Below are 25661 nucleotides of genomic sequence, written 5' to 3' on the forward strand. Positions count from 1 at the left end.
AAGCAGTACTACAAATGCCACCAAGGCTAAAAGCAGCAACCTCTTCCACTCCAAACTCTAGTGGCCAGGAACATCTGTTTAGGAAGAACACCTGAGTTCGTACTCAAAACAAGTTCTCCATTTTAAAGTTCTTTCAGAGTTGTCAGATTGCTTAACGGGGTTAGCATCTTGCCATTGTTTTGCAAACTTGAGATCTCATTTGTTATCTTAGGCTTTCATTAGCCTCTCCACTTGGAGCATCTAGGCTGACTGGTGAGTTAGTCGGGAGAGACTCCATAGTCCAACGGTAGCTAGCTTCTTTTCAGCAAAATACGTTGATGTAGTTTCATAATCAGTTCGGTTCAAGGCTATTCTTCCAGAAAGACAGCAACTCCAGACTGTTCTTGGCACTGCTCTCACCCAGCACACACATTTTGGCTACCGCCTTGTACTGCTGCAGGTCAGGAGAATTAGGGAGCCAATACGGCTGAAAGCAAGCTTGGTTTATTTAGTGTCCAAGTGGTAAGTCCAATCTGCTTTACCATAAGTGATAATGCCAGCAGAAGAGAGCAGAATACATGACCAAGCAGAGAGCAAGCTCACTACATTCACCATCGAAGCACACTTCAGACAGCTTAAAGCAATCAGATTATCCACTTGCCTTTCCTAATGCTAAAAATGGTTACCAGCATGATGTTAAGACTACATTGTATCCTAAAACTCTGCTCTGGCAGGGGACAGAGAAAGATACTGGTTAAAAGAGGGGGGTCAAACTGAAAACAAACACTAGCACCTCTACAGCAAAAATTATGCAAACACTCACACAAAATAACATAAAACTAATCACACATATTCTTGCATTTGTGAAAGAGCTTCTACAGTACTTGGATATACGTTATAGTACATTATTGCTTTTATTATATACAGTATATTACATTATTACTTGTACCTGCCAGCAGGACAATCATGTTACAGCCCTATAGTACAGATAAGCCACGTCCCATGCACATAATTAATTAGCTTCGTGAAGTAAAACACCAAATCCATCCTCCACCTCTCCATAATCTCCGAGACAGCTGGTTATTTAGCACAGCAGATGAGAGGGCTGAAAGGAGGTAGGTTACACAGCAATGCAGCGCAGTGGTCTGTTTGCTGCGTGCCTGGCTTTAGGCAAGCTAGCCTGTATAAATTCCTCCGTTTGACTAAACTAGCAGAAGTGTGCACCTAATCCAAAGACACTACTGAAAAATACTGTACCCTTGCAAGATGTTAGTATGGCTTCAGTTCGTTTTCTAAAACTGACCGGTTTCGGGCTGCAGAACAAGAAGCTTTTTGCTCAACGATTTAGAGATAAAATCCTGATATGATCAAAAATGGGAGTAGATGCTGTCCTTTCACAAGATCCATTCAATCAGAGGAAAAGCTTCCTTCTCTCCAGCCTCCAGAAAGACAAGTCTGGAATGGCACAAAGACAGATGAAAACTGCTGTGCTCTGGGACGTCCTGTTGTGATCAGATATATATTACCACAGTCAAAGAGATCAGTGATATACTGATCACATTGAAGAACATGGTAGTGCACATTTCTAATACGTTGCACATTAAGTGGACTAATGTGCACAAAACTTTTTCCTTCAGAATGTTGCTAAAGGTTTGTCACTATAACAACACTTCCCACGAAACAGCAGGAAGTCACAGGCATTACTGTAATCCAGCCATCTATTAACTCCCTGTCCTTGTAAGGAAAGGGAAGGGGATACAAGAGGGCAAACAGCAGCTTCCAAATCCCATTACAATTCAGATGCTCTAGTTGCTGTAATTCAGTATGAGTTTAATCATCTTAAGCGTTCAACATGGATGCTTTTTTTTGTCTAAATAGGCACCGCAAGTTAAGAAAAACACTCTGTAGTAGGGTCCAGCGTTAAGACTTTCCCCCAGCATTAAGATATTCCCCCATATGAAGTGAAAGCCTACTGGAAGCTCGAATCTTAGTGACTTTATGACAACTGCAACATCCATTTGGCAGTTTAGTTGGCAAGAAGACATTGACTCCTATCAAAAGAAAGCTTCGAGCTGTGACAATATGCAAAAGCAGAAGTGCAACATAAGGCTGTTTTGGAAAGCAGCTCTTCCTCCTTCTTTGACTGATCAGCATTTAAGTAATCACTCCCTTCAATGACATTTTTACATCGTACAGTTACACTCCCTTCAACAGGATAAGGCAGTATTTGCACTGAGATAATACAAGTCACTGGACTCTTTTCTACCTTAGTTTACATTCAAATAACAGAAGAAGAGCATGAGGCTTATTCTAATTCTCCCAGTTTAACCATCATGTCTAAAATGGACTATTGCAGGAACCTTAGCAAAATAATCCTATATGAGCTCATTCACAGATGCAGCTAATGCAATATTCTCTGCAGCAGTCCTTAACTTCCTTTTACTAGTCCTGATGGGCAGCCTTTATCCAAAGGATTTCAAATTTAGCAGATATTATATTATTCCAGTGAGTCTAATGGAGAAGTTGGATGTTACACGAAAGATCCTAACTCTCAGTTTTTAATTATCATCTTCATCTACTTTTCTCTTTTCTCCCTCTTACCATCCAGTAAGAATCGGAATTAATGAAATAACTTCTATGTGAACAGGTAGAGCTTTGTTTAATATATCTGCTAGGTATCATCTGAGGAAAAAAAGGGAAAGGAACTGTATCTTGGTACAGAAGAACTAAAGGAATCCTTCTTCCCTCCGTTCAGCTTCCAAAGTGACACTGAAAAGGTAAGACAGTCATTGAGAACAGCAAGGGAAATTAACAACTTTTGTTCCACAGTCCTGTGGCAAAAGAAGCTTTTGCCTCTATACAGGTACATTTCATCAGCCCAAGAGTAGATGGCTTCCTGATATTACAGTGGAGCATGGTGTTTCCAGCAGTAGTTTCTATTATAGTATTAAACATATTTCTACATCACCATCCCCAGAAAAAAAAAAAAAAAAAAGGAAAAAAAAAGAAAAAAACCCACACAGAGAAGCAAGTTCTCCTAGTTTTTAGAGTGAATAGCAGATAATAATGCTGTTACAACAGAACTGCTTGAGTGACAGATGACATAGAACTTTATCACCAGACAAACAGAAAGCCATTCTCACAAAAAGAACAGACTTGGGATGATATATCTAGCTGCTACATTAGCAAAGACAGCTAAGAGAGCTTATAAAACACCATCTTGCATCAGCAAGATCACTTTAGCAATTTCCTAATATATGCACAAGAAAAAATAAACATAACTCAGTTAAAAATAAGCATTTCTTAAGCTTGTATCCATATCACATAGAGAACCTGGATGGGCTTTAGCTCATGAGGCAGTGACAAGGGCTTCTCCAGACTGGAACTTTTAAGTCCGGATGGCACTCCATTGAACCACAATTCAGAGCTTCTGAGCTCCACTACCACCACGATCTATTTTACAGCACAGTCGTGTCTTCTTATTTTCTCAGCAACGTACATACATAGCCTAAAGCAAGAAAGTGCCCTCAATAAAAGGCCCTGGTGAGAAATCATTTTCCTACACTTAGGTTTTAAAAATTCACTTGAAATGTTTTCTCTTCATATATCTTACACAAATATCATTTTGAAAAAGTCAGTCAGCGCTCTAGCCTCTATGAAACTGAACAAAGTCAAAGAATGAAGAATCTCTTTTGTTCCTTAAAAAATGTTTTATAATTTTTGCTACAAGCATTATACTTTAATTTGGGGAGGAAAAAAAAAAAAAAAAAGCAAATTTACAGACTTGAGAAACCAGCCTATCTTAAGCAGGCTTCTAAAAAAATCACATAGAAAGTCATTCTTATATTCAAAATTACATGCATTTAATATATAGATCAAGAAGCTTATCAGATAATCAGATAACTCAGGTGCCAAAAACATGCTTAGCTGACACAGGAGTGACAACTTTTAACTGTTAAATACAGACAGGCAGTGTTAGCTGTTATTTGCTTGCAGCCAGCTACAGTCGTAAGAACCAAAAATCACTGTCAAAGATCATCTTTGAAGCTCTGTAATAGACTTGTAAAAATGGATAGCCAAGACAAGCATTACTCGCAGATTAGTAATTGAACATACTTGTAAGAGAACGACATGTTGCTTAGAGCTGCAGACACAGTGGGTACAAATGCCCAAGAAATAAAACTTGATGTACGATTAAGCATTTCTAAAGAGAGAAGCTCTATATTTATGTAAGTATTCCTTCAAGTTTTACGTTGTTCCCTTGGAAACACATGCTCTGCATCCACCTAAGCACAGTTCACATACATCTACATTTTCAATATTCAGCAACAACTAGGGAATTTGCATCATATCTGTGTAGTCTTTCTGAAAGTCTTACATTACATTACTTATAATCTGAAGGGGCTGTAGACAACTTAAAACTTCAGGCATATATGGCAGTATTATGAAAGAGATAAATGACTCAAACAAAGACAAAATTAAGACCAAAATTGAGACTGCTGGCAGGTATTTTTCACATCAGTACAAATGTCAGCTGTTTAGTCTGCTCTTCAGGGTAGAACAGAGGCTACGAGCTGCACTTGGTGTCTAGCTTCCCTCCCATCCAGAACAGGGACATTTTCCTAATTTAAATGTCAAAAGATCTCGTTTAACTGAGCAGCTGTTTCTTTTTGTTCTTCACAAATATCTACTCTGAAATGGTTAAGATGGAACTCAAGCCAATACCGGTGCTTGTAAAGCACAAAGCTTCTAGAGAGTGCTCTTAAATATATTTGAGAACCTTAGATACAACAGCCCATGGTTAGCTGGCAACACTCGAAGCTCCCTTAACAGAAAAGATTCAGGTGCCACTGGACAGCTACCATAGATCACCTACTGGTGGGACCTATCAGCTCTTTCACAACTATTTAGATTTAGAAGATGCGTTTACCTTCTTCATTATGAAACAATCCAGAACCATCTTCGTACCTTTAAAGATAAAGGGTTAACACTTTATTTGTTTCACAGATGAGTTACATCTTTGCTACTCTTGTAGACACTGCAAGCATGTGTGGTTTGTCATCCAAACTGAACAGAGATGGTTGTTCCATCAGCTCCTTCACTGCTTACACAATGGAAAGCCTGTGGGGAAATCAGTAGTTAATTTGCTCTATCCTTCTACCTCCAACCTTGTTATTCTACATCCTTAAACAGAGGGGAGGTACCCCAGAGCTTGTTTTGGTCTCAGAGAAATTCAGTAGAAGGGAATACAAGAAAGGAGAAACATGTTAACCAACTGCAAGACGTTAAGAGATACTTGAAGAATAAAATCACAGTGCTTCAAGCTAAAGGGATGGAACAAGTCATCCCAAAACACCAGAGTTACAGCAGTGACAGAGTCTTAAATTCTATGATAAGGAGAAACTACGTTATACATGCAGCTGACATACAATAGTAGTGTATTGGTAGACCTTCAGAAAACAACTAGGTCAACCAGTCAGTATTTAAGCTGTCTTGAATTAACATGTTTTTTATGTGCAGAAGAAGGCTTATAAAATAAACCAAAGGATCTGCAACTCAATTCAGAAAAAAATGTTGAGAAAACCTCTCTGTTAAGAAGATCCAGGACCTTGAATTTTACATTCAAGTTTCCTGTTTACATGACTAAGTCCAAATCACCTGAATTTAGTTGAAGGAAACTGCACATTTAAGAGGTGTCATGTTATTGGTTGGATTTGCTCTGCAGCCTTTTCTGTTACTTCTGGAATAATTCCAAAGTCATCAGCACAAAGCCCTCTGAAGCTGGAGCCTTCTCCAAGCCAGTTTGTTATCCCAATACAAGCCCAGTTAGACCACCATAACTTGCACTAAACAGTCTCCAAATTCACTTTCACCTTTTAGAGAGGAAACCTCGGTGCCATTCCTTTTAAAATAGCTTCAAGTAGTCTAGAAACACGCAGGTGGACAAAACATATAGCCGTTTCATCACACCAACCACAGCGACCTTAGCCCTTCCCTGGGCAATTCTTGCCACATTGCACACTTAGATCTCTAACTCAGATTAATATTAACCTGCTCTCACCTGCCATTCCCACGGCAGGGGAGGGTGCCAAGTACCCCTCAGCCTTCGCATCCCCCACATCCAAGCAGCAGCTTCCTCCTCCTCTCCCTACAGAGGGCCCTACCCAAGGACGTCGCATCCTCATCCCTTAGGGGGCACCTACTGGCAGCCCTTTTCATTCTTTTTTTCATCAAGCAGATCCCAAGAGCTGCCTTCCGTCAAGCCAGAATTTTAAAGGCGGCTTAAGCCAAGCGTAAACACGGCCAGCGAAGGCCCAGCTGGCAGCGGCCCTGAGAGGCCTGCTGCTTTCCTGCGGTGACACCGTGCATCGGCAGCCGCTGGCAGGGCTGGGAGGAGACCCGCGATGCTTCCCGTGGCCTGCCACGAGCCCACCCACCCCGGCCTCACGCCAACGATGGGCATCGACCCCCTCTCCCTCAACAAATGGGTGGCTAGGGGAGAAGGAAGCAGCGAACCAACGCCAGACACACGCAAATAACCCCACTCCCACATCGGAAAGCCTCCGGCCTCACCTCCCCCCCACTCCCCCGGCATCTCCCGCCGCCCCCCGGGGCGCGTCGCCATTTCGCGAGGAGAGCGCTGCGAGCAGCTCGCTGCGACAGAGGGGGCAGGGAAGGGCTCCGGGGAGCTGACTGCGGGAACGGATGAGGGGCGGACGCCCCGGCCCCGAAGCGCAACAGCCGCCGGCCCGGCCCCGTCCAGCCCAGGCCCCGCCGCGCCCCAGCCGCCACTCACAGTTCCGGATATCGGAGATGAAGACGGCCAGGCCTCGCATCCCATCGCCCTTCGACACCGCCGGCATCGTGGCGCGCGATCAGGGCCGCCCAGCGACACGCCGTACCACCGCAACTACCACCGCCGCCGCCCGCTCTCCCCGCGGGGCTCCTCAGGCCGCTGCAGCCGCCGCCTCTGCAGCGCGCATGCGCCGGGGTGGCTCCCGCGCCCCCGCGGGCGGCGGCCGGCGAGGCTGTGGCGCCCCCTGCCGAGCGGAGGCAGCGCCGCAGCGGCCCTGCCCACTCCCGCAGAGGCCCCGGTCACCCTCCCGCCCGCAGGCCGGGCCCCGGAGGTCGGCCGTGGTGCTGCGGGGGCAAAATGCCGCGTCGCAAACATCAGGGCAAAGGGGCCTGCGCGGGAGGCCCTTCAGCGTGAGGTAGGGCTGCCTCAGCCACCCTCCCCTCAGGGATGGCCTAATCCCTGTCTCCCCATGCCATCCCGACCGAGAATTCTACTGATTTTTGAAGGAGAAGCACTGGGTTTTGCAAGTGCTACCTCAGAGAATGCGACCTCTAAAGAAAAAGGAGAGGGATGACAAAGTCAACTTCCCATTTCATGGGTAAGCTTTGGGCAGTCTGCTGTTCTAGGGTCTTGTTTGTGAAACGAGGAGAAGGGGTACAGACTTTCTGGTACGATACATAGAATCATGGTTCCCCCAGAGTAGGCCGAAAGAAGCCACGCCTTGGTCCTCCAGCTCAAAATAGGTCCCAAAAAGCAGCGAAGAGATCTTTTTTCACAAGTCCTGCATACTCGCTTTGCACATTTGCAAGCCCAAAAAGCATATGCAGAGCCATCCTATGTCTCATGCCCCTTGTGAGAGCAATACAGTTGCTCTGCATTATGTGTGGCTCTACATTACTCCTCTGGCTCCCAAGGCAGGCAGGTGTGCGAGGCATGTTTCTGCTGAAGGCCATGACCATGCAGAGCACCACAGTCCCACACCACATCTCCTCTTGAGATGGAAAACATTTCAAGGTTAAACTTCCTTAAATGAGCCAAAGAGGTTGGCCTGCACAGAGCATTTAATCTCATCAGCTGGAAATAGATTCAAAGGGTGGCAAAACTGGTCTAGTCTGCCTAAACAACAGTATGTTGAGAGGTTCAGTCATAATGCTAATAGTTAGCATGCTTAATGGATTATAATGACCTCTATAAGCATTAAGGAATACTGGAGATCACTCATCTAATGTTTTCTTGCATCCTTCAAGCTGTTTATTTTCACCTACACCTTTATGTTTTTCCTTTTTTTTTTTTCCACCTGAGTTGAGCCCAGTAACAAGATTTCAGCTGCAGTCTGTCTTCCAGAAAGGCACACAGTCCTTATCTAACACCACTAGTTTCACTGTTTCCCTGGTAGTTTGTTCCTGTGGTTTTATGTTTTGTATTTAAAGCTTGCATCTTAAATTTGTAAAGCTTCAGCACCTCCAAATAATGATACACTTTAACCTCATATAGAAAGTACCACATAATACTTTTTGGTAATGGCTATGCATATGCTTAGATCATCTCTCAAGGGTCTTTTCTGCATATTTTCAGGATACATTTTTACACCGGTGCTTTTTCTTTGTGTATCTATTACAAGGAGAAGATGACAGTATCTAGTAGTCACCAATTTATCCATTTTTTTCTTGGGTGTGGTAGATCTAGAATACTAATAGCAATTGTGCACAATCATTCTCGATACATATTCTCTACATGTAGAGGCTTACATGAAGAAAATTGTCCTCTTTCATAGCTTTACAATCAGATTTTGATGCTTAACAACAATCCACCTTTGAAGTAGAAAACAAGATTTCACTACATAGGGATTTTTCTGAAACAAACATACATCTGTGTTTGAGTTAGCTAAAATAAGGTGTTAAACTAATTTCTATTCTTTAAAAGCAGAGTGACACCTAAAGGCCAAGTGCATCAGTCCTGTCTGGCTGTGTTCCAGTCACTGCAGCTGCAAGTTGTGCAGGCATGCTTAAAACTACCTTTAAAGTGGGAGCTTAAACACTGCTAGCTGAATAGCTATGGTAGTGTCAGTTGAAAACTCTTCTTGAAAAGTGGAGTAAACACACAAATAGAGAACTCCTTCGGAACTCTTCAGTATTTATTTCATTTCTAACTCACTCAGTACACACTATGCATTATGTAGTTATTTTATATTCACCTCTTTTTACTGACTTCTGAGTCTCTACCATGCATTTTTTTTTACTCCGTCTTCTTTTTGCCTCAAAGACTTGTGCAATTACAGTGAATGTGTAGGCATGTATGCCTCTACTTCCTCTTAATCAAGAGCTCACTAGCCAATTGCAGAAGGCAGGGAGAAGATACTAATTTCGGGTGAATAAATAATCAGCTAGAGGAATGAGAGGCCGTAATGATCTCTAGATGCATCCTGACAGAAATTTTGTAATGTGAACCTAGGCGTTATTGGAGAGCACAGAGTTCACACCAGACATAATTCCTTACTAAACACACTAGCTGATATATCAGGAGAATGTTCGAGTTTGAGTTTGATGTCTACAAAATACCAGTCTGTGAGAAACCAGACTTCATCTGTTCCATACGTCTACAGATTTTTAAAGAGATCTCCAATTACTGTAAAATCAGCACTGAGGTGGCAGTAGTCTCAAGAGAATTCCTATTATGCAAAATGTTTTGCAGCACAATTGTTTGCCAACAAATCCATGATGTTTATCTCTTCCCTGTGTCATCCATAAACTGCTTTAATCTTTTTTCAGAATTCCAACACACTTTGGTACAAAAGACTGAAAAATTAGCCTGATCTTCATAAAACTAATACTGTTCAACTGTCTGGTTTCATCTGGTGAGTGTCTGTTCATAGGAACTACAGCTTCCACTGCATTTGTTTTCTCCCTAAAACTTAAGAGTTGAATGGTAGCTTACAGACAAAGAGTTTAACTCTTGCTCTGGAGCTTTAAGTGCTCTGCACAGTTTCACTTCCTATTTGGTTTCTAAAGCCAAAATGCGATTGATTTTTGAGTGTGATTACATATCATTATCAGGAATTTCAACACCCGAAATCATCCAACAGCCAGCAGGATTTACCATCCATGCTGTGTTTAGTACTGCCACAGCTATTCTGCCACCTACAGCTACTCCTCAGCCCTGAGTGTCTGCCAAAATCACACTCCAGAATAATTTGGACAGCTTTGTGCTTAGGATATGAAGTCATGCACTGTGGTATAGAGCCGTGTTGCCAGCTCTTTGGACCTGTGTAATGAATTTCTACACAGAAAAAGTAAATTATTTTCCCTTTGTTACTCTTGACAGATTCGTCCCTCTTTGAATGACCTCCTTGTGGTCATTCTAACCATACTGGAAGCAAAAACAGCTAACGAGAAAACAGAATTTGTGGCTCCTACACACGTGTACTCAATCATGTTAATCTACTTGACATCTAAATTTCATCATCTATTGATGGAGAGCATAAGTTTATCAGTAATGCCTTCTGCCATGTCAAGAGTATCAGATACGCTGCTTTTAAGACTAAGAAGTGCAAAGCTAGGAGAACACCTCTATCATGAAGCCTATCTAAATTTCTAGGTATGGATTTGTCAAAATCTGGTCTTTACAGTGAGCAACTCAATGACCAAAAGGGTTTTGCACTCTATCATGTATATATAAAAATGTAAAGTAGAATACTTAAGCTTAAAATAAACTCAAAGAGAGCAGACAAGATAAAATAAGGGCAAAAAAAAAAAAAGTCTCCAAACAAGCCACCCTTGCCCCCTGCGTGCTGGTAGACTGACGACAGCCATCTGGGTGACTTTGTGCACTGCAATCAATTCTGTATTATTCCTTCTAGCTTGTAGGAGGTTTTTTCCTAGCTGTTTTCCGTAGTCATGTTTCTCTTAAGCTGGTGGTTTCCAAATGGAGCTATAGGCTTCATTTCTTGCTGAGAAACCATTTTTGTTTCCAAGCCTTTCTTCGCTGAGTATGCAGTTACTCCCCAGGAAAGGAGCATGTTTCTATTCTCCCCCAGGTGTCTGGCAGTGCTCTTTTAAAGGAATGGTACTGTACATAAAAACAAAGATCCCCTTATTTTTTGGATTTACGTAGCAGCATATCAGTCTTTTGAGGGAACTCCCCAGCACCTGGCAACGTACCCTTAGATCTACGAGTTAAGAAGTTAAGACCAATGATTCCCTTACAGGCAGCTGCAGGTTCCCTCAGAGGCAGCATGCACAGTGCCAGCTACCTGCAGCAAACCTTTGGTTCAGTCCCATGAAGGGTACAAGAGAGTCAACAGGATAGCATAATAGGAATGCGATACAGGAAACGACAGATTTCATTACGGAGTTGCTGGAAACAAACCTAAGTTTTCATACTCCTGCCTTATCTCTGTCTTTCCTGCTATTGAAAAGCGTATCCTGGAAATGTTTAATGCTTGTGAGAGATGAACAGCATTTTACAAAACAATAAAAAAAATCCAGTACTCTACAGATTGGAAATGACTTCAGGTACAGCAAGCATGCACCTCATAAATTTCTGAGTGCTTATCTATGAAAATGCACTGTTTCAAGCGTGCCTATTAAGCAATACTTTGAAGAAAAAAGAACCAATTCTTCAGTGGAAGCTGAAGGATTCAGTTGTTTCAGCAGCACTAAAAAAGCAAGATAAGGCGTTCCTTTTCCTACTTTTTAGTCTGCAAATGCATGGGTCCAAACATGCAAGCGAACATCTATTTCCGTTCTGAAGTCCTCACAACAATTTATATCTGTGTGATTTAGGGTGCAGGCAAAGAGCACATGTACTCAGCACTTGCCAGAAGGACCACGTATCTAGTTCACTGACTTGTGTTCAGAGGAAAAGCACTTCTGTTTTTCGATTCAGTGCTGAATAATGTTTATGAAGATCTTAATTACACAAGAGGGAAAAAAAACCTGAAGGACAGATGAGGAAATCTTTCAGTTCTGCTTCTGGGAAGTGACACGAAGTTCTAACTGTGGCAAAAAGTAGGTCTAGAAAGGCTTTTGCTGGGAAGGGTGGGCCTAAACCTGCTAGATTTTCCAGCGTGACTTATCAAGTCTTCACATTTGGTATTTATTCTCTATAAACAGCCCATGAAATAACAGGGCTACATCAAAATTCCCACTGCCATGAAAATATTAGCAGTGCAGTCATGCTGCGTGTGGAAACACATGGTAAAAGGTCAAAGTAGAAGGTAAAAGTCTCAATTTAAAACACAAGCTGTCATTTTAAAGCCTGTAACACCCATTCGCGGTTTGACACCTCCTTTTCCAACACCAGGGACTTGCTGACTCCCTCTGCACACACGGATCCTCTCAGACCTCACCTACACCATCATTTTTATCTGCAGCTCAACAAGAGCGTAACTAACGCTTGCTTCCTTCAGGTGCAGGTGAACACCCGGGCAACCTCCAACCCGCAGAGCAGGAGGCTGATGAGGAGGCGCGGGACGCGCATCTAATCAGGGAGCAGCCGCCATGATGGCGCGACCCGCTCTCAGCCGCCTCCTCAGCGCCTCCCATCAGGCGCAGGGGCGGTGCCGCCCTCCTCCATTTCCGAGGCGGCGGCGGGCGGTAGGTGGTGGCCGCGGGCTGGCGCTGCCGGAGGCGGCAGCGGCGCTCCCGGGGGAGGGAAGGAGGCGGGCGGTGGTGCAGCGTCCTGTCCGTTTAGGGTATATCGGCCTGCCCCGCAGCTGGGATGCGGTGATATGGACCGCACGGGCACCCTGGCGGCCCCGCGGGGGCTGGTCCGGGGTAGGTAGGCCGCGGCTGCGGGGCATGTTGAGACCGAGCCTGCAGGGTTGTGCTGGCCTGCAGGAGGGCTCTGACGTGAAAGAGAAAGCTTTGGTATCACCAGAGAATGGGAGCCAATATTTAGTGTTAAAATAGAGCAGCTGAGAAGAGTAGGGAAATGCTTTTTAACACAGCTTAGAAACAGGCTTATTTTCCACTCTTTTTTCCACTCCTGAATTGAGCTTTTGTTGGCTTCGCTTTACTATTTCCCCATTTCCCCCAAGCACACACCTCAACAATTTATAGCTTGGGCTCACTTTCAGGAGTGCCTTACAAGCATTCATTCTGATTTCATAGAATCCTTAGAGCTCGAAGGGACCATTAAAGGTCATCTAGTTCCACTCCCTCACGACGAACAGGGACATCCACAGCTCGATCACATTGCCCAGTATAGTTTCCAAGTAGTTACTGTGCAAATCCCCAAGACTGTTTAGGTTTTTTGACTGCTTCTTTTGGACAGCGTAAGTCTTTGCCAGGCTCTTTATTTCTTTTAAACAAAACAGCATTAAAATATCTGGATGTGTTACCTCATGGGTAGGCTCACATTAAGCAGGGATTGTCACCTGGCTTGGAGAGCTACCAAGGCCTTGGACCAATGTGTAAAAAAAGAGAAAAAAAAACAATTAAAACCTTTGTTTTCCTTGCGTGTTGCAGTACTGCAGATAAGAAACAAGACTCCGGGGTTTAATTAATATCAGGATAATAAAATGTTAGAGGCTTGCTAAAGGAAAGACTTGATGGGCATCTAGTTTTGAAAAGCTTTTAAAATTTGCGCTTGTAGTTCTCATACCGAGCATTTAAAGCTTGATTTATTCATCTTTAGGTGCTAAAATGATGCTGTCTGCATAACTTTCACTGATATTGCTTGTATGGCAAAAGAAAGTAACAACAGTGCCTTCAAATGGGATACAGGCACTATGGAACAATAGCAGATAATAAAGGAAAATTAACTCACCCCTTCCAGGAACAGCTTAAAAGAAGTGCAGTCTATCTAGAGAGATGCTATTCCCTCGGCTGCTAATCCTTAAATGAGGGTGAGGAGGGGTGGATCCAGGCTCCACCCCTTCTGGTCACTCAGGTGCATTGCTTGCACCTGAGCTTCCTGGGTTAGCCACGCCTTCTCGCCTGGTGCTCAACCATTGGTTCGGGCCGTGCCATGGTAATTCTGCTGCGTTGTTAAAGAAGAAGTTAATAAAATAAGGTTCCTACCAAGAGGCAGAATGTCACTAGCAGAAAACATTGCTACAGACTCTGCACTTTCTGTAGATCCAGGCATGGATGTTGGCTTACAGTAATTGCCAGATCGTTATGATCAAGGAAATCAACATGTTTTGATTTCTAATCGGAGTTCAGTGGTGGTTTTTTAAACTTGTATGCTTCAGCTGTTAAATGCTAAATTCTTTCTAGGAATGTGAATGCTGCTGCTAATTTGTTCTGAAAGTAAAATCAAACACCTCCAAATCAATATATACCAGCTTCTGGAAGAATCGATATCCTGTCCAAATTGTTAAGATTTTGTATTGACTGTTCAGGCTCTCAACTGTTCCTGTCTGTAATAGTTTATAGATCCTGCTAAGCTTGATGGAACAGAGTAGATGCTATCAAGAGCAGCTTCCTTTGTCTAATCTTTTTGGATGTTGAAAACAAAAGTACTAGTGACCTTGAAGGCAAAGAAGAAGAGCAACACCTTAACTACTAGTAATAGTGAAATTTAAAGTGGTATACTAATTTAGCTTTTGCCTTGCCCTCTGGATCCAAGAGATATTAGAAGACTTGCGGCTTTTACTTTTGCATTCTTTTTAAGACTTGATTAAAGTCTTCAAGTACTTTTGTACACAAGAGCTTTGATGCTGTCTGTTCTTCGGTGCTAGTGACACTATACTTTTTTCAAGCACTTTTTCTTCCATCACTCTCCTGCTTTGTTGGCTAGTCTCATATTTGCCTCTGTTTTAGCGCAGGATGCCCAACTCCTGCGAGATCTCTTTCTCGGCTTTTCGGAGACTCACTGCTACACCAACCTTGTCCAAATACGCTAGTTTCTTGGGTTGTTAATCTCATCTCAGCGTTACCAGGATTGATCTCATATGGCTACCAACAGAACAAGTCTTGTAAACATAGCTTGAAGGAGTGATTTAGTGAGTCTTCAAAGTGAGTGGCAGAAAAGTTAGTTCTTCAGAGTCATACAGGAAAGTTTGTTCTGTTTTAGTTTAGAGCAGGGGGTTACATTTGACAAAACTTCAGACATTTATGGGAAAGCTAACTTTTTTCCTTCTCCATTAGGATCTCAGTATTGTGAGAAGCAGCCAGATATATGTCTAGAGCAACTAATTTATTTTACATGAAAGAAAATCCCATTGTGATCCATAGGACATCTAGAATTAGCAGCACATTACTCCCCCCTCAATTTCCTCTACTCTGCTTCCACTAATGCCAAGTATTTTTTTTTTCATCTTATCCACTTCTTGGATCTGGAAAACCAATGAAACTCACGAATGGGGAAAGGCTGAAAAACAGTCTCTCTGTCTATATTTTAACTTTTTTGGTAATTTTTTTCTCCTGACAGAACTAAGTTGTGACAGACAAATAGCACTGAATTGATCTGTTCTCTGTTAGTTCTCAGTACTTGTATTTGGAGCTGGAACAAACTGTCAAAGATTTTTCAGCTCTGTTTGTATCACCATCTTGGTGAATTCATTAAAATTCTTGCTTATTGTAATAAAGGTATGTAGCTGTAAGTGTATAGCTATATTTTTTTTTTCTGATGCTTATTTAACCTGTGTCTTGTTGACTGAATTAGGCACGATCAGTGGTATCTCTTGTGTGCTATAGAAAAGTCAATGCTGTGCTATTCTGGGCAGCAGACATTTATCTCAGTTCCAGCTGTGAAACCCTGTGTTTCTTTAGGAATTCTTTAAAAGAAAAGCTGCGAGCATCTCACCATCTTTCCCTCTGATACATCTAAGAATCTCTTAAAATACTCTGCTATATTGCTGCCCAGCCAAAGGTATTATTAAACAGAACTGCATTAATAAGTCTTATTCTATAGAGCAGAAAAGGAGACAAAGAATTGATGTTTCTTAGACAAGAAAACTGAATTTCTCTTATACAGTTATGCTCTTCTGTTTGCAGAGATTTGAACCCTTTTATTTCTGGGGCAAGAAAAGCTTGACACTCGAGAAACACTATGAGGTTTCTCTGTATCTCACTTTGTTTATCCGTGATTTGCTGGCTAGCTGAAGGTACCTTGTCAAAAACAGATGCAAAGAAAGCTGCTACAAAAAAACTGGAAGAAAAGGTAAGCTAAATAATTGAAATACTCATCTTATTTAACTTGTACAGTGATCTAACTCAACTTTGAGAGATGGTAAGGGTATTTGCATTCTTTCAAAAAAAAGTGTCGAAAACAAGAGTACATTTCCATTGAAGCTTATTGTCACATATGAAACTACATGAAATTGTCCTTTCTTTCATCTTTTCCGAGTCTCACAAATGCTTCACTCCTTTAACCAATACAGCGTAGACTTCTGGAGCTTTCATCTCCAATGGACGCTGCATAAGATTGCAGTAGAAGCAAGAACTTTTTGTCCCCTCCTGCATGTAAAGGAGGCATATCTCCATCCCTATACTGGGAGTTGAGGGAGCATTGTTGTTGGCCAAGAGTGCTAGGTCATGTACACATGGCAGAGAAAGCGTTCTCAGCGTTGCCAGTGGAAAACTCTATTCTGAAAGGAGAGTTTGAAGAGTTTGTGAGCCAGGGTTTTCCTTTGAAGGCAGAAGTCATTCAGAGTCCCATAGCAATTTGAGAAGATTGAACATACTGAAGTCTCTCTTAACTTGCTGAGCATGTTCTTGTTTCCTTCGTGTTTTCTTTCAAAACTATAAGAAGGCGTAGCAGTGCCGGAGAAGGGGTGTGCATGGAAGTATATTTACCAGTGCATATACCAAGTATATGTACTTCATGTTGCTAAGCGCACTTAAAAAAAAAAAAAGTAGACAAATGATCTATTCAAAATCTTGTCCCTCAAATTACAGGTAATCCTTCATTATGCAGATATGTTTCTCATTGTTTATGTTGCTTGCTCAGTGTCTGCCAGGAAGAAAATCTAGCGTGCTGCTAGAACTACTAGGTGCAAAGGCAATACAGACAGTTGAGACAGGCCTTACCCTGTTTCTATATGCTTACCGTGCACACTTGCTTAGTATGTGGGCTTTATTAGCCTCCTGACTTCCTGCTAAATCTACCTGTGCTGTTGTAGTTCAAGCACATCTTCCATAAGAAAGGTGTTGGGAACTTTAGCTGTGACCACAATGCACATACTTAGCCTATGTCCAGCTTAAAAGTCTTCTTTGAAATCTTGGTTAAGAGCTCTTCACCAGCTTTTGTTGTTTTGGAGGTAGCCAGAAAGCAGTGACTAGAGTGCAGAGGAAAACTTAAAGGCACTATTTTGCACAGATCTTGACAACTAGTAAGAAGGCTGTTGTCAAGTACTGTAGAATTTGTAGCAGCTGAGATTAAGCGGCTGTGTTTAGCAAGAGCAGAAATTGATACCCACCCAGGATATCCTAATTTATGCGAGTCTAAAATAGTGGGGTATAAACTGGATCTTTAGCTTGTTCAATTTTAGGAATGATTAGGTGTTGAATTTCAAACAAAACTTGTGCCTGGATTTCCAGGATTGGCCGTTAATAGTATTTAAGAGGTGCTCTTTTTTTCTGCTTTTGCATTATTTTCGTGTTTAATTGTGCTAGACTTTGGTTTAGAAAGTGCTAACGTCAAAATGTGTCCAATGGCCAGGGATTGTCCTTGACCCTCAGTGTGACATTAAACGTGCAGTTCAGCAGTTGAAAACTTCTTGCAGAATTGCTTTTTATGTTATGAATGTACCAGTCATCAGGTGTGGTGAACGATGTTTTTTAATCTTATCACTTGATTTTTTTCTATTCTTTTCCTTGCAAACAAAGTAAGATTACTGATGTTGACAAACTGTTTCCAAGCTCTTTCTTATTTCCTTTTTAAGTCGAAATATTTCACATGATTTAAAAAGAGTAGTCGGAGTTTAGTGTTGATATCTTCTTTTTGAGGGCTGTTGCTCTTGAAAGTAGCTGGTTCTAAAAACTGTTGTCTTCCCTCAGACACCGCATTCTGATAAAACTGTGCAGGACCGGGGACTGGTAGTTACAGATCCAAAGGCAAAGGATATTATACTGGAACACAGAAGCTACTGCTCCAGGAAGATGAAGGAAAGACACTTCTCAGGAGATGTTCTGGGATATATTACTCCTGTGAGTTAGTAAATCGAATAAAGTTGGTGCTTTGAATGAATATGCAGTAGACTGTACTAATCTGGAATCTTGCTATAAAAATATTTTTATAGTATTTGGAACTTTTAGTCTGCAGTCAAGTATTCAGAGGATTGTTCTTGAGATTCAGGTGGTCTTGTATCTAGGTCATACTGTTTTTCTCACCAGGTAAAACAGTTTTTTTTTGTTGTTGTTATTGAATGAGCCATGTAAAGTTGCAGTAAATTCAGATCAGGAATACTACTAAGTGCCCTTATATTATGCAGCTACCAACTTCTAAGTTGGTAGAACCTTCTAAGTAAACAGTAAAAATTTTATGCTGCTGTCATACTGATATCTTGCTATCCAGTCTTACTATTCAAAGCGTCCTCTCTTGAATAATAAATGTTACTTCCTTTTGTTTAGACAACGCTTCTTGTTTTGTTTTTGCACTGCTCAAAAGAGAAATAGGTATCCTGCAAACTTCCAGCTTTCTCAAGTTCTGTTGAACGTAAATGCAGACCTTGTAAATTCAAATCTGTTACATCTAAATGCTAATTCCTCAAGTTTGGGTGAATTTGCACAAACTGAAGACTGACATGCATGTAGCTATGAGAGTTTTATAAGTGCTTTATTACTTAAACGAAAATAAAGCTGCAGAAGGTTTTCTCAAACTAACAGAGATCTAGCGAGTGACTACATTTGTGTTAAAGAGTTCTTACTGATCAAAATCAAAGTGGATTGTACGTCTTGCTTGTCATCTCTCACTTTTTTCCCTCTCCTTTCTTTTGCAAGTGGAACAGCCATGGCTATGACATTGCTAAAATATTTGGAAACAAATTTACCCTGATCTCACCAGTCTGGTTACAAGTGAGAAGGAGAGGGAAGGAGAGGTTCCAGTTCACTGGGCTCCATGATGTAGATAAAGGTTGGATTTCCTTTTTATTTGAATATGGATTACAAATAGGATCACTGTTCTTGTTGCAAACTGATGGGTAGTTAATACACGCATGTGCATTTTTCACACTGCCTCTCATTGTCGAGTAATTTCATCTCCTAGTTTTGGAAAGTTTTTTACACAGTGAACTTTTCTGTTCTCACCTGCTTCCACAGATGCATGTAGTTTCTGTCCGAACAATAAGAAGAAAGACAGCAGGCTATCTACAAAGCCCCCTTTAAAAAGGAAGAGACAAAGAATCTGTACAGACAGAAATAGTCCTTTTTGTTTGCACTGTGCAGTTTTTAATCTGTTTTTATTCCCTCTGCTCTTGCAAAAAAAAAAAAAAAAAACCATACAAACAAACTAAAAAGCCCTTTGAGTGAGTTTGTTTGGGGGATGAAAAATAAATTTAATCTGAAGAGAATTTTCTCCACTGTCAAGGAACTTGCAGCAGATTCAGAATTCATATAGTGTGCTCTTACTAAATAATTAGTTGGGTTTTGAACTTGATTGAAACATTCGTCTGTAAAATGCCATTTTAAAGAGCTGTAAAGAGTATTGTTATTACCGTGTTAGTGCCTACCAACTCACTCTAGTGCAACAACTACCAAGAGGGAGTGGATAGGACACTTGGAAGTACCATCCTCGTTAAAAAAAACCAAATCAAATTAATCAAATTAAATCAAATTAAAAACCCAACTAACATAAAAAATAAACAAAAAAACTGTATTCCTCCTGAGACTACACAAGTGCTGTTCTCAGTAAGCAGTAAGATATTTTCCACGATGAAACAGAACTGTAAGCAGCAAAGAGGAGGGACTGGGAAAGGACTCTTACAAGGTTGTCGTAAGTGGTAGTTATGCTATGGTGGAGGCAAATAGCTTCAATTTTTGTGCATCAGTGGCTGTTTCCTCTGCATTGCTTGTGAGCTAGTAGTCTGTAGCAGGAAGACTGATATAATGAAACTATGCTACGTTATTTGAAGAAAGCTACAAAATGTGTTGTCCTTGTCAACATATTTATGTTTTAACAATTGTTTTCTTGGTCCTGTTTGACAGGCTGGATGAAGGATGTCAGAAAAAACTCCAAAAACATCAAAATAGGTGAGCCTATGTTTTATGTGTTGTTTTTGTTACTTTTCTTTTACTGCTAGCAGAGCAAAAGAAGACTGTTCCAGGCGTATTGGAGAGAAGGGAGCTTAGCATAGCCATATGAAAAGAGGTGCCTGAAAAGTAAAAGCAGTTAATTATAGATAGGTAAGCAGTTAAACACTCAAGCACCTGTTTTTTTCCAAAATTAAACTTTGTGATAGGCTCCTGAAAAGAGCAAAAGACTGACTATGGGGCTGTGTACATGAGACTAAATTAGAGTTTGAGGTGAACTTTTCTACCTTGCTGTTCTTGTGATAGAACAGAGGCACAACTTCCAGAATGATGACTGCTTCATTTTGGTGTTAAGACTATTTGGCGCCCTAATTGATAGTTCGGTGATCATTTAAGTGCATCTTTTCTTATAAACTGGCATCAGTTAGCTATTCATTAATGTTTAACTAACCGTAAAACAAAGGAGAATGTTCTGTGGTGTCAACTTTTCTGTGCTGATAAAGTTAGAGTAAAAAAATGCAACAATCCTAGCTATGAGATATATTGTTTGGTGATTTACCTGCTGGTATCTTCTGTAGAAGTGTACTTCTGTTCCTCACAACTGATTGACTTCTTTGCTTGATAGTGCCTAGAATTTTGTTTGATGGCTGGACTTACAATGACTTTGAGAGTGTTTTTGGCAGTGAAGATGAGATAGAAGAGCTTTCCAAGAGTATGGTTCTGCTAGCCGAGGTAAAAAAGACTTTAACAATGCTTTTGAAACAGTGTGAGATGATTGCTGGTTCCTTATATAAAATGTATTTTCTCATTTCCAATTTTGTATCTTACAAAATAAAATTCTGTTCAAAACACTAATGAGGCATGAATCTCAGTAGTATATTCTAGTATGTGTTCAATTCCTGTATATATGAAATACTTAAGTACAGTTAACTGAAAGCCTTAAGTGAGACTACGTAAGTCTGATTATACTAAACCTATTATTACTGGCAGTTGCACACTTCTGCCTGTTGTAAATTGTAATTGATAAAACCCATTCCAGCCAACTGATGTGCTGAATAACATCCAAGCAGTAATGGATAGCTAATAAACTTCTCATGTAGGTCACCTAGTGCACAGAGTAATTTCTTTAATTTCTATTAAAGAAAGACAACAAAACAGCCAGTAACAGTTATTGTGGGCTTTTTGAGAGGCTGCAAAACAATCTTGGGTGCAATGAGTGCTGTTTTCTGTATTACACAAATATGTTCAGTCTCAGTGTTCTAGACATAATGAGTCACTTTTAATATCAAGAATAACTTGCCAGATATCAGTTACTGTACAGTTTTGTCTGATAAAACAGTTAAGAGTCCAGGGAGAGAAAGAGAGGGTTTCCTTTAAGAAACAGTTACTGTTTGCTAAGACTTTCTTTGCATCCCCTCAGCTTAATGCTTCAGAGCAATGCCTCTAGAACTGGACAAACAGCACCCAAGAGACATTCAACTTAGTGGTTGTTTTGTGAAAACCTGCCTAATTACTGTCAGAATAAGTATATTCTCCCTTGCAACAGGACGTAAATATATCTCCTGTGTTCTAGAGGAAGATGGATGAAGAGGTGAACTGAATACTTTCTTAAAATTTGTAACTGCCTCATCAGTTTTAGGACCTCTGTAACAACTAACCTCTTAAGGAAAGGGTGCTTAAGTCCAGCGATATCCTCGATCACAATAAATAAATTTTCATAAGATTGATTAATTTTGGAGATGTTTGGAATCATGTTTTTTCTAGTTCAGTATTTTCATCTTTAGAGTCAATAGCTCATGACTTTTTTCCCAATATACATGTAAATGTGTTTCAAATGATTTGCTTAACAACCATCTTTCATTAATGGCTGCATTTTTCCCAATCCGATACTGGTTTATCCTGTGAGAGTAGAAGTCAGTCATGCATAACTAATAGAGATCTTCAACTTCTGCATGTTTGTTAAATAATTTGTGCTTCACTTTGACTTCTTCATAAAATGATGCATTTGAGATGAAACTGCTGTAAGAATATGAAGCATGCTCTATCTGTAATACTGCTACAACAGCTAAAGTAATTGTGTACTTCAATATTGTTTTATCTCTGCAAGCATAATGAATAAGCGTGGTGATGAACTGTATATTGTTGTCAATCCCTTTTTTTAGAATGAAAATTTCGACGGTTTTGTAGTTGAAGTTTGGAGTCAGCTGGGAAATCAAAAGCAAAAGTAAGTGTAAGTCTTTAGGCTACAATTACTAAAAAATTGCCTCTCTTACAGTTTCTTTTTAAAGTTTAATTAGTTCATGTTGACTTGAATTTGTCATTTTCTATAAATAAATACACTTAACTCTAGGTCAACTGAAGATTGTTCCACTTGTCTTAAAACTATTCTGCATGAACTCAAAAGTTATGTATTAATATTCATCATGAAATTAGCAGACCACATTACCCTTTTATATTTCAGTTGTGCAAGATGTGACTGTTGTGCAAGGATGAAGAGAGTACCTCAACTGTACATGTACTCAGGTGCTGGCATTGGCCTTTATTGTAACACTGATTGGTATGTGGAACTGGATAAATAGCACTGACTTTGAGTTAATTAGGAGATCTTCCAGGACTTTATATTAAGATCTTTTGCACGCGCTGAAACTAGAATGAAAATCCCCAACCTGAAGCAAACCTAAGGAGAAACTGGCTTCCAGTTTTTGCAGGCACAACATTTTTTAAGCTTTAGGGTAACTGATCTACCTTTTGGTAACTCTACGATGAAGTTTCACAGAGGCTGAATTTATTGCATTTGTAATAACTAAAGGGTTTACCTGTATTAAGCTGTTTCCTGATATGTTCTAATCTATTTTCCTTGAGCAAAAACCCCTTGGCTACCTCAATGCTTTAGACAGAGTATAAGTAAAGCAAATTCTGAACTTCAGGAGAAAAAGGCAGAACGTGTGGTGAAATGACTGATTCAGTGCAGCATTCTGAACATTTTGGATTAGTTGCCTCAGGAAATTCAGGCATCCACTCCCTAAAACACAGTATTCCTATCATCTCTCTATTGCTTAAAATGTCTGGGTGAAAATAACTTAAAAGAGATTTCTATAAAATACAGACTTCGTTATGACAGACTTTCACCTTTCAGAAAGGATCCTTCAGGTTATTCTGTTTGGGGCAAAAGATATTGGCTGATGGTATGTAGTAGTGAACAGTGTGTGTTATTAAGGGACTCTTATCATTCCCCTATAAAATCAATACTCTAGGAACAAAGGAATTAAACTGCTGAATCTTTGTAGCCTTGTCAGGGGCTCCACCATTTACAGTGGAATGAAAGACCCTTAAATGAGACGCTCTTACAATTAGGTAATTTGCCAGGTTGTTCTTGATGATTGATCTCTGTACTGAGCTTTAGATCTACCGCAATCTGTTACTAAGGCAGTCAACAAAATGGTTTATGTAAATCGTAACTACAAGCCAGAGGTTGGGTAAAGAGGTCAGTTTATCTACTGTTACTCAGTAAAAGTGATGTTTTCCTATACGTTAACTTAAAATCTAAGTCAGACTGTATTACTGTAATTTCAAGGCTCACTGAAAGCCAGTGTAAGCATGCTAACAAGAAAGTACTGTATTGCAAACGGCAAACAAGTATAAAATGTGTTTTTATGTAACTCTAGGTTGAGTTTATGTTCCAACAGTCCTTGTCCCATCTCCTGTAGTCAAAACTGGCCCTCCGAGGGGAGGTACTGCTGTGTAGTTGCTCTAGCCTTCAGTGCCAGAATGCTATTTAGGCAAAGGATAGAAGTGCTGCTTACTACATATTCAGTGTCTTTCAGTTATTCCTAAACAGGAATGGGAAGAGAAGTTGGTTCTCAATGAGCAGAACAGTAACTGCCTCATGTGTTCTGAGTCAGTAATGTTAGATTAGATGTGGCTGTGAGCAAGCAAGACTTCAGGATTGTCCTAACCAAAAGTCTGAAAGTAGATGTTTGGCAGAAAAACCTGAGTATAAACAAAGGTTATAAACTTTTTTTTTCTCTTCAGCACCAGTTTTGATTTAAGTGCTTAGTTGTAAACCCACCTGTGTGTTTACCCACCACTACCATAGACGTGGTTGAGGTGGTTACGTTGCAAAACATCTCTGAGAAGGCAAGCAGTGACAAGCGCAAGTAAGGCGAATCAAAGCTGCGTGCTGATGTGAAGTTACACTCACACATGGAATAGCAGTTACTTGTGAAAACACATCATTACATTAAAATTTTGTTTCCTGATGCTTGTAAGTGACCAATGTTTGCATGTTGAGAAATTAGTCCGTTTGTCACTTAATTGTTCTATAACTGGATTGCTTGGGCATCCAGTGTCACAGGAGATTTTTCTTTTGCTTATTTTTTGAGTCAACAGGTGCTTTGAACAGATGTTGGGAGGCAGAACTTAGCATCTTGGCAAGCTTACGTTTTCACTGCACCTTGAGTGCTTTAATTTGAGATCCATTAGTTTCCCTTTGAATAGCAGAGTAGAATTAGTCCTGATAAATCGGTAAGCATGGACTACCCATTGCTTTGCTCGACCCTGCTAGGAAAGGGTAGAGCCATCACCTCTTTAGCCCACAGAGTGGCAGTATTGTAGCGTGATTCATACATGAGCCTTGTCTGTTTTTCCTGTGACAAACATCAGTAGTAAAACATCTTCTTAGCAGCAGAAGTGCTGGGGTCAATTGACAGGTAGGTATCAACACAGATGACCCATTTAACCTTCAGACATGTAAAGTCTTCATAGAATAGCAATTGTGTACGCTCCATGTGGGGTGTTGATATTAACTGTTAGGTACATAGTGTAGGCTTTCCTGATTCAGATCACTGTTCCTCTGAGATACCCTTTTTTCTTTTTCTCCTTTTCCTCTCAATAGCTGAACCTGAACTTCAGTTGGATTCAAGAAGCTTGATAACGTCTTTATAATATTTGTTCTACCCATTTGCATCTCTATATAACTATGTAACAGTAACAGTGCTAGCTCTGTGCAAGGTTTCTGTAGCCCGCAAGATCTCTCACCAGCATCTTTGAGAACCTGTAATCACTGAGAAGTTTTAAGAAGAGGCAAATTTACATACTTTCCTTTCAGCTCTTTGCATGTTTCTGAAAAAACCTTGCTTGTTTTGATTCTCACTTCAACATCGGAAACATTTGAAAATTCCTCCTGCAAGGAATAGGTAGTTGCATAAAAGGAGCTTTCAGTTTCCTGTTTATCCTAGCTGGTATTCCAGAAGAAGTGAAATAGTGTGGGCTGAGGCTCACTGTGTATCTTCTATGTACATATTCTTAAGCAGAACTAACTTAATTCTTGTTTGTTTTCAAGAGTAAAAACTTAATATTGTAATAATTCTTACTTGGGGTTAGGATTGCTTTGTTTTTCTGCTCTGTAAGGCTCAGCATTGCAGAAGTGAAATCTTAAACTGTATCAGTCCTTCATGCTATTTTCTTTTATATAATTGCTTATTTGTTAACTTGCAGTGTAAATTTTGTAGAGGAGAATTACGCGCCTAAATATGGCTGCCTGGCTTTATGTTAAATAACATAATCAACCAGATTTGTGGCTGTTTTTTTAGGGTGTGAGGGCCCCGGATGCCTTGAAACTTACCCAACAATTCTGCATACATGCTTTGTATACCCTTGGGTGTATAAAATGGCATTAGATTCTTATATTCGGGTGCTGAAATACCACCTATTCTATCTGAAGAACTTGAATTGTATTGAGATGGGCGTGG

The 25661-nt window shown here is 40.6% G+C and overlaps 2 protein-coding genes across 5 annotated transcripts in view; one reads left to right on the forward strand and one right to left on the reverse strand.

The window, feature by feature from the left end:
• The window catches only part of AP2A2 (adaptor related protein complex 2 alpha 2 subunit), a 45014-nt gene extending 38042 nt beyond the window's left edge, over positions 1–6972 (reverse strand). For 2 of the 4 annotated variants that reach the window (XM_021402256.1, XM_021402255.1), the window contains exon 1: positions 6776–6971. In XM_021402256.1, coding sequence (XP_021257931.1) covers positions 6776–6842 — 67 coding nt within the window. In that variant the 5' untranslated portion in view covers positions 6843–6971. Of the gene's footprint in view, positions 1–4947; positions 5101–6775 lie in introns of all 4 variants that reach the window. The other 2 variants (XM_021402257.1, XM_021402258.1) reach the window with 2 other exon arrangements.
• The window catches only part of CHID1 (chitinase domain containing 1), a 105595-nt gene continuing 92158 nt past the window's right edge, over positions 12225–25661 (forward strand). The window contains exons 1-7 of the mRNA XM_021402761.1: positions 12225–12369; positions 15718–15883; positions 17722–17871; positions 18664–18796; positions 19867–19911; positions 20537–20643; positions 22074–22135. Coding sequence (XP_021258436.1) covers positions 15773–15883; positions 17722–17871; positions 18664–18796; positions 19867–19911; positions 20537–20643; positions 22074–22135 — 608 coding nt within the window. The 5' untranslated portion in view covers positions 12225–12369; positions 15718–15772. The remainder of the gene's footprint in view (positions 12370–15717; positions 15884–17721; positions 17872–18663; positions 18797–19866; positions 19912–20536; positions 20644–22073; positions 22136–25661) is intronic.

The sequence above is a fragment of the Numida meleagris genome, chromosome 6 (genome assembly GCF_002078875.1).
Source record: "Numida meleagris isolate 19003 breed g44 Domestic line chromosome 6, NumMel1.0, whole genome shotgun sequence".
Taxonomy (NCBI): Eukaryota; Metazoa; Chordata; class Aves; order Galliformes; family Numididae; genus Numida; species Numida meleagris.